Source organism: Arvicola amphibius, chromosome 2 (genome assembly GCF_903992535.2).
Source record: "Arvicola amphibius chromosome 2, mArvAmp1.2, whole genome shotgun sequence".
Classification (NCBI taxonomy): Eukaryota; Metazoa; Chordata; class Mammalia; order Rodentia; family Cricetidae; genus Arvicola; species Arvicola amphibius.
The window spans coordinates 141,741,764-141,751,366 of NC_052048.2; the positions used below are offsets into that span (position 1 = coordinate 141,741,764).

The following is a 9,603-nucleotide window of genomic DNA, read 5'->3' on the forward strand; positions in this document are numbered from 1 at the left end:
GAGGACAACTTCTAGGTGTCAGTTCTCTCCTTCTTCCAAGGATTCTGAGATGAAACTCAGGTTGTTAGGCGTCATGGCAAGCACTGTTGCCCACTGAGCCGTCTTACTGGCCGCTGGGACTCAGTTTTTAACAGAATAGTTTGAATGCCATCTTGTCCTCGTTCTCCCTGATACACACGTGAAACTTATTCTGTCAGGATCAAAGAGCTCCAGGTACCTCATTCCCACCCAGACCCCATTGGATCTGTCTCCGTTTCCCACCGAATCATTCCTGAGTACTCGATGCTCAAACCAGGTTGTCTCTTGCTGCTTCTCTCTTCTTTCTGAGATCTCTCTAGCTATTTCCAGCCATTACACATTCCTTTTCTTTTACAATTGGTAAACATAAGCAAGTTTTAATATTTGATTATTCTGAGCTGTTTATGTCACTATTTGCTGAGGTGCCTAAATTTCTTTGCCCTTTTGTTTCTCAAGAGCAGAGTAATTTAACATTAGGTTTGTGATATAAAATGTCTTTAGGATGAAATGTAATTTGTAATCATCTTTTGAGTAAAATGAGACATGATCCCAGAAGGAGGTTCCATACACTTCCCTAACTTTAAACTTAATTTAAACCATTTTCAAAGCCTCTCCAAGGCTATTTAATTTAATGTCCATTACAAAACATCTTTCCTTAACTCTAAGTATCTAAACAAAGCCTTGGCTTCTCTTTGAAAGAGAGCTCACTTACTTCACCATATGAATTGAAACTGCTCACCTACTCCAGTAGCTTCATTCCTGGGACAGCTGTCACTCCACTATAGACCTCGAATCTACACTCATGCTTAAAGGGCCATAAAAAAAAAATTGGCAAGCACACAAGCAATTTAAGTAAATTTAAGTGACATTTAAATAGAACAACTGGATGCCTACGAGTATTCGTCTCCATGCTGCCCTGAAACCGCCTCCCACTTAGCCTGAGAAGTGAAACGGAGCTGGAGTAGCCGTCATCCTCACTGGACCAGCAATGCTCTCCCGCTTCCCTTCAGGCCTTTCTTCTAATGTCCTAACTAGATGCCAGAAAAATCTGTCACTTTATTTATTCCCATTTGCTTCTTTTTTCATTCCATATGTAAGTAATCAAAGCTCACAATCATAATTTATTAGTGTGATAGTGTAATTAAATGAAATAGGATCCAATAAAAAAAAACTAGTGTCTGAAAATGCTAAAGTCCTTCCAGAGGGTGATCTGATATCTACAATAAACCTTCTCTTACTCCTTTGCTAAACCTGAGGAAGCCCCATGATTCTACACTAAAGCACAAGCAAAGGAAAAGATTTAAAATGTCATTTATTGTATCACCACTATATGATTTACTAATGTTTTAATGGAGACTTACAAAGTTTTGGTGCCTAGTACAGAGGCCTCAGAACTTTGCACATAATTCTATATTTAATAAGTATCAATTTAGTAATTGTTTATTAAAAATTGAGCTATGGTCCTGGGAAGATGGCTAAGTGGGTGAGAGACTTGCTGCACAAGCATGAGGACCTGAGTTCGTATCCCAGTGCTCACATAAAAGCCAGTGTGGAGGCCAGCCTAGTCTTCAGGACAGCCTGATCTACAGAGTGAGTTCCCGGACAGCCTGGTCTACAGAGTTCCAGGACAGCCAGAGATGTTACACAGAGAAACTGTGTCTGGGGGGAGGGAGCCAGATGTGGTATGTGCAAGCCTGTATCTATGCAGAGAATGGGACAGAGGCAGGAAGGTTGCTAAGGCTCTAGCTACTGGCTCGTGAGAGACCCATCTCAAGGGTGACAAACAGGTCACAGGAGCTCTTCTGGTCACACACACACACACAAATTACTAAGCTACATCTATTTTGTGGGCGCTGCTGAAAACATAACATCACTCTTGTAAACTGGAGTGTCTTCCTAGAATGAAATGGGGCAGCAACTGGAGCCCTTCCTGCCTTTGCTTACCTTTGTCAGGTACATACATGTTCTACACTGGGTGTACCCTTCCCCAGTGAACACCTGTCATGACTGCTGTCAGCTCCTCTCTCACCACCCCCTCAGAACAGCATCACCTTCACAGACTCTGACTCAGATGTTTCCTGGTTCTTAACCCCTGCCAAGACAGCACAGATCTACGTCTTGCATTTCCTATTTGATTTCCCATGTCCTAGGCTGCATTTCAGCATAAAGCGCATTAGCCTCGCCTCTTAGGACAGTACTTGAATAAGGTCCATGTTTTATCAAATAAGCTAGCTCTGCAAATGATGGAAAAGATAAGGAGACACAGAGGACTTTGTTTCCCAGCATCTGCAACTGCCTGCAAGTCCAGTTCCAGATCCAACACTCCCTTCTGGCTTCTGTGGGCTCCTACACACAGGTGGTATACATAAACTCACAGAAACACACATATATTGCTTACAAACACAAATAAAATTTAATAATTATATCGAATAGATTTTTTTGTTGTTTTTTGATACAGGGTTTCTCTGTGTGACTCTGGCTGTCCTGGAACTTGCTCTGTAGACCAGGCTGGCCTTGAACTCACAGATCTACCTGCCAAAACCCAGCTCAAATAGATATTTTTTTAAGATTTATTTATTATGTATACAGTGTTTTGCCTGCATGTATGCTTGATCTCATTATAGATGGTTGTGAACCACCATGTGGTTGCTGGGAATTGAACTCAGACCTCTGGAAGAGCAGTCAATGCTCTTTACTGCTGAGCCATCTCTCCAGCCCTCAAGTAGATACTTTTAAAGGGGCTTTCTTTGCCTCTGAGTAAGCAAGCCATAGGTTAATTAATGGTATATAAAGGTAATTATTTAATATTTCTTGAGACCCATTCACAAGTGCCTTTTACATGAGTCTTCCACTTACTTCAACATTACAAGAATGCTAACAACATTGTCACCCCTAGGCCTAGGAACTTTTCATGATTATTCCTTTCCCTTCCTCTTGCTGTGTTCCTCCCTGTGGGGATGGGACTTAACAGAATAAGGAGATTGTGTCCATCTGCAACATATGTTCATTTCCCAGCACACACCAGTCTAGGGACACTCCTTTGTACCGTCTTAAAGGTTGATACATCCCCAGCCTGTATACAGCTGAGCTAAAGGGTAGCCCGAGAGGACTACTGGATGGAATGGGAGTGGCGGGAGGACGGGGCAAGTATAAGAGAGCACTACAGGACCTGAGGCTCCGAGCAGCAAAACTGGCTCTACCTGAACCACCATGTCTTAGTGCAAAACTTGTAACAGACTAACAAGGCTGAATTTGGAACTGGTTTTCTGGGTGGTTAAAATTGCGTGTCAAAGTAAGAACTAGTATATTTGTTGCTTTTAGCGGAACTGTTTGGACAAATGGCAGGTTTCCACCTGTACTTTAAACCCCAGACCCTGCAAACATTAAAGGCGGGCTTGGCTTGCAGGCATCAGGTGGCATAATGTTCATAATGTTCCATACCGCACACCTCCTCCCTAGCTTGGCTTCAGCATGTTTGTGTCTCCATATCTCTGCCAACAAAGAAGCAATCACTTTTAGTCAGGTCAGCCAACTGCACACAGAACCCTCTGTATGTCTAATGAAACTATACCAGAAGTAGAATATTCAGGGACAAACTGCAACCTAAGTTCTCAGAGACTTTTAAAGGAGATGTTAGCATCTCCTTGATAAAATGTGGTTATAATTACACCCACCATGCCTGGCTTGAATATGGTAATTAATACAGAAAGTGACCTTAACTGTTTGCCTGTTGGGACAGTGAACCAGCCCTTATTCAGTTAGATACAATTAATAACAGCAATCTTTATGTTCATATTCTAGTTTCCTAAATGTGTTGAGAAAAACAAGCCAGTATTCTACCCCAAACCTCCTAAAACCTTTGCTCCTAACACATCATTGAACCCATGGGATGTTGTGGACTCTGCAAAGGAAGCCAATATACAAAGAAATCTTGAGAAGTCCCACTGGATCACTTCATACGCTCATGACTTCACAGGTATGAGTTCACACTAACACAAGTCATGAGAGCAGACAAGGGACACTCAGTGAACACTCTCTAGCACAAGCTTCCATCTCCTGATGTTCTGTCCCGAGACTCGTTATAAAAACTAATCCAAATTAGCGGGAGAGCTCAGCTTCTCTCTTAAGTGGGTAGCAGGGAAGTTGGGCTGGTTTCTATTTTATTGGCTCTAATTTATATGATAAAGAGAACGAGTAGGTTTTCCTACGTAACAAGTAGTTTAATAACTGTTCTTCATTTACTCTACCAAAATAATAAGACAATGTTTCTATTAAGGTCTAGGACCCATGAGCCCCCTTGAGCTGGATGATTACCATGAAAAAGAGGTAGCAGAGCTAACTGGACAGATAGGATTTGACCCACAGCCTGTAAGTAATTACAGACAACTCTCAGTTATTTGGGGGAGAATATCCAGCCCTGTCTCCTTGCTTTTCCCATGTTTTGTGTCTTAAATATTGGTGGCCACCCAAACAAAAAGAAAATCTAATTGCTTTTGAAAGATAATTCTGAACTTATTGGAACTGATTTGGGTACCCGTTTTTGTATTGGAAAAACAAAACTTCTTCATAGTCCTATATTTTAAACATATTTTCTATCATGCTACTCTTGATAAAATAATTCACAAAAGAATTTGCCTATAATGAGTAAAGCTTAACTAGTAATTTCATGATTCCTAATAAAATTGTGTATCTTACACATTCCATTACTTTTGAGGAAATTAATAACTTCTTCCTGGTAGTCATAATAATTGAGAGTTGGCTGAATTACAATCAAAAGCCAATAAATTTTTGCCTGTGTCATTTAGAGAATTGATTATAAAAATGTCTTGAAAGAAATTATCAAGCCCTATAATAAAATATATAATCCACTAGATCAGTTATTTAAAGGATATCATATTCACGTGTTGGTTTATCCTCTATAAATACAAATTTTGAAAACCTAATTTCAAAGCTATAAATTTATAGAAATATATATATAAAACTCTAAGCATGTGAAAATAGGGATTATTTTAGATCACACTGAGCACTTTAATTTTATATTAGCTTGAGCATTTGTGACGGGGATATCAAATCAAACACCTGAGCTGGGCCCATACACTGCTTTATCAGCCACCACAGGTCTTTCCGTTGCTTTGATTTTGCACTTGGATAGGCACTCTCTGTTGGATTAGATATATGCTCTGATACTGAGGTGTGCTCAACTTATGGGACCAACTCCACGAAAGCATGTCTTAGTGGTGATAAAAATCCCTGCGAAGCTTTTTTCAGAATGAAATACAAGTACTTGGCTTAGAGACGTTGTTCAGTTGGTAATGACCTGCCTTAGCATGCACAAAATCCCGGTCTGATTGCTTGGCACCTTATGGTGGCACATACCTATAATTCTTTTGCATAATCTATTCCCTTCAACCATCTACAAATATTTTTGTCATTTTTGCACATTTTAGAGTGAAGTATAGACCTTAATATACTTTATCCATTAAGATTTCACATTCATACCATTTGCCAGAGTTAAATTTTTTTCTGTTTTTCATTCAATGTGAAGAATATATTCAATAAAATTGTACAAATAGTAAATAGTATAATTCCAGAACTTGAAAAGTGGAGGTGATGGGTTCGGGAGTTGAAGAAGGTCATGCTCAGCTTCATACCAAGTTCAAAGCCAGCCTGTGACAGATCAAAAGAAAAAGTACTAAAAGCTGTTGCTCATGTAGCAGATACTATTAAAACCCAATATCCTTTTATTTAATGGCAAATACAGTAAACCTATCAGAAGGCTGGGGTCTTTCTTTGACTGATAGTACATTCACTAAAATCTGATGGACTGGATCAGTGATCAGTATGGAAATTTCTCCAACTGGCATAATCCAAAGGGACCAAAGGGACGCCCAGAGTCCTTTCTGCTCCAAGTCCACGCGCTGTCGCTGTGCCGTCACCGCTCTTCCTTAGACGCCGGCTCTCGTGTGGCTCAGGCTGGCCTCAGACTCTAGCGGCTCAGGCTGGCCTCAGACTCTAGCGGCTCAGGCTGGCCTCAGACTCTAGCGGCTCAGGCTGGCCTCAGACTCTAGTAGCTCAGGCTGGCCTCAGACTCTAGCGGCTCAGGCTGGCCTCAGACTCTAGTAGCTCAGGCTCGCCTCAGACTCTAGTGGCTCAGGATGACTGGAGCTCCAATCCGTGTCTGTTTCCCTAACGCTTGGGTTACAAACTTGTGAGCCTATTCCCAGTTTTATGAGGTACTGCAGATTGAGCCCAAGATTCTAAGTAAGTATTCAACCAACTGAACCACATCCCTAGCTCCTGCCCCCACACACTCATTATTATTACCTTTCCCCTGATATTTACATTCATATACTGCTCTTTGGTGTTTTCTTTAGCATATTATTGTAATTTTTTTCAATCATAGAAATAATTTTCATTTAAGACCTGTATACTCACCAGTTATATTCTATCCCAACACTTCATTATACTCAGTCTTTTGCATAATCTATTCCCTTCAACCATCTACAAATATTTTTGTCATTTTTGCACATTTTAGAGTGAAGTACAGACCTTAATATACTTTATCCATTAAGATTTCACATTCATGCCATTTACCAGAGTTAAATTTTTTCTGTTTTTCATTCAATGTGAAGAATATATTCAATAAAATTGTACAAATAGTAAATGTACATTTGTTAAAACAAAAGCATACAGCTTTCATTCAAACCTCTGCCACAATACAGAACACATCATCATCCATGCCGTCATAGGCCACCTCTTCCCTCCTCCCCTACCCACATAGCTCCAGTAATAGTATCCTGAATATGCCTTTTATTTTTTGCAGTTTCTAAGCCTGGTTGAATCCATACTTTAAAAACACTTCAAGGGGCTGGAGAGATGGCTCACAGGTTAAGAGCACTGGCAGCTCTTCCCGGATTCCTGAGTTCAATTCTCAGTACCTACATGGTGGCTCACAACGATCCGTAATGAGTTCTGGTGCCCTCTTCTGGCATGCAGGGATATATGCAGGCAGGATACTATATACACAATAAATAAATCTTTAAACACACATGGGGTAGTGGGTACAGCTCAGTGGCAAAGCATGTGATTGGCATGTGCAAGGCCCTGTGCTCAGCCCCTAAAACCAGTAAAAAAGGCATTGACTGAACACCTCAGACAATGCTTCTCAAAGCACTTAGCATGCCGCCTGCCTTAGCTGCACCTGAGGCATTGTTAAAATGTGTGATCCTGAGTAAGGAGGATAGCTCAAAGTGCACGGGTTTGTTCTCTCTTACCCAACCTCCCAGAACAAGCAGATCCCAGAACCCCACAGTAGACCTTACAAGTCCTAGTCTTAGAACTAAAGCTTAGGAACTCCTTTCTGCCAGCTCTGAAGGTGATTCTGATTCACCCTGGGTTTAAGAACTCTGCCTTGCCTACCTGTTTAAACAACTGCACAGGATAAACTGGGCAGTGGTGGTGCACGCCTTTAATCCCAGCACCTGCAGAGGCAGGTGGATCTCTGTGAGTTCAAGGCCATCCTGTCTACAAGAGCTAATTAAACTCTGTCTCAAAAAAAAAAAAAAAAAAAAAAAACCACCTGCACAGGATAGTTAATGCAGTCCTGCTCTCTAAGTTTTAGTCTAGTGAGTTCTTTGTATCTCTGAAATTTTGAAAAGCCAAAAATTCCCATACCGGAAAGCTTGTCTATAGCCAAATAAAACTTATTTTCCATTTACCAAAAGCCGCTAAAAGAAAGATGTACTTACTTGGGCCCAGAATTCAATGTATTCAAATAAATACCAAGGAATCTTAGTGTGTATGCTTCTACCACTCTACTTCCTGATTGTAAAAATGGGTAACTTGTAGCCATATTATTATAATGCTACATTTACTAATCAGTTGATTTTTTTTCTCCTCTTTATTCCACTGGTATAGCAAGAAAAATTCCATCCTGCCTTAAAACCTCCCAGGCCTTTGGAAGGTCGAATTGCCCGACTTATTCAGAACCAGCGACCTCTGGAGGCTATGGTGCAGCAAGGACCACCTTCCTGTCCAGATTGTACCCCTAGGGTTTTGTGTGCTTTTCATACATTCATACCCAGTACTACAGAAGTGATGGCAATGAATGATAACCTCCTCCCTGGAATTACTCATAAAAACCAGGATATTGAACAGAAGATTAAGGAAGAACAAGGCTTGATGTCTACCTATACACCCCCAACTCGTTGTCCAAGAAAAGAGATGAGTAGTCTTTTTGACCTAACATCACTTCCAAAGATCACAGACACCAAAAAGACAGATGATTTGTACTGGAGACAGTTGGAAATGAAACCCCTACCCGTATCCTACTCTAAGTCAAACCATTACATTGACTACGAACCACTTAAATCTGCTTTCCGTGATCCATATACTACTTGTCAGAACCCTGTTCACCTCAGTAAGTCTAATATTCTATATAACAAAACAGAAATGGATGATTTCGCTTTTGACAACTTTTTAAGTAAGCCAGAGTATTTGGGCATGGACATGGAAAGCAATGAAGAAATAAGACCTATTTTGGGATGGATTCCTAACGCTGGAGTACCCAACCCTCAGACCAACCTACTTGATCTTAGGAACTCATTTTCAAAGTCCATGGCACAGAGACATTTGCATGACTCCATCCACGAAGAACAAAAAGATCTCAGGGATAAAATAAACTGTGGGATGAGACATCAGTTCTATGGCCATAATGCCCATTATTTCTACAACTGAGATATTCCCTCTTCCTTCAAAACCAAGCCTCTTGCAAGAAAATAAAATATGTCACAGAATTCCCTGCATTTGGCTAGATTCTGTTTCTGTAATGAGCCATGTTGACATTAATGAGCCTTGTGTTTTAAGAAATTAAGTTAGGATCTGGTCAGAGTGACCAAAATAATGTCCTGACTTCTCAAAACATTTAACAGTTTGTCAACAAAATATCAGAGCCAAAAAAAAAAAGAATAGTCTTTAGTCTCATCTTCAAGTTATACTCTGAAGAAGTTTCCCAAAATCAGGAAAATCAATGTGTAGACAAAATGTACATCATCATTTTGCGAGAAATGAAAAGTTGAAAAAAATTCAAATATTGAAGATTTGACAGACAACTATAGAATGTATCATGCCTTAATAAAATTGATATGTCAACAATCTCTGTAAATGTTTTCACAAAATAATGGGTAAAAAAGGTAAAATTCATCTCTGAGTTCAAGGCCAGCCTGGTCTACATAATGAGTTGTAGGAGAGCAGGGCTATGGAAAGGAGAGAGAGAGAGAGAGAGAGAAAGAGAGAGAGAGAGGAAAGACGGAGGGAGAGGGAGAGAGGGAGGGGGAGAGGGAGAGAGAGGGAGGGGGAGAGAGAGGGAGGGGGGGAGAGAGAGAGAGAGAGAGAGAGAGAGAGAGAGAGAGAGAGAGAGAGAGAAGAGGTTGGGATAGAATTTAAATCCCCAATTAACTGAAGGTAGAGTGGCTTTCCAAACTATAGAACTTCAACAAAAAGTATGTCAAGTTGGTGGGAAGGTGAATCCTGAATGTTCTGCATGCATACATTACAGATTACATGTATAAGTTGGTGGGAAGATGA

General features: G+C 40.5%; 1 protein-coding gene across 3 annotated transcripts in view; it reads left to right on the forward strand.

Moving 5' to 3' along the window:
• The window catches only part of C2H7orf31 (chromosome 2 C7orf31 homolog), a 36,013-nt gene extending 26,842 nt beyond the window's left edge, over window positions 1–9,171 (forward strand). For 2 of the 3 annotated variants that reach the window (XM_038320805.2, XM_038320806.2), the window contains exons 8-10: window positions 3,820–3,994; window positions 4,295–4,386; window positions 7,936–9,171. In XM_038320805.2, the coding sequence (XP_038176733.1) occupies window positions 3,820–3,994; window positions 4,295–4,386; window positions 7,936–8,754 (1,086 nt within the window). In that variant the 3' untranslated portion in view covers window positions 8,755–9,171. The remainder of the gene's footprint in view (window positions 1–3,819; window positions 3,995–4,294; window positions 4,387–7,935) is intronic. The other variant, XM_038320807.2, reaches the window with a different exon arrangement.
• The last annotated feature ends 432 nt before the right edge of the window (window positions 9,172–9,603 follow it).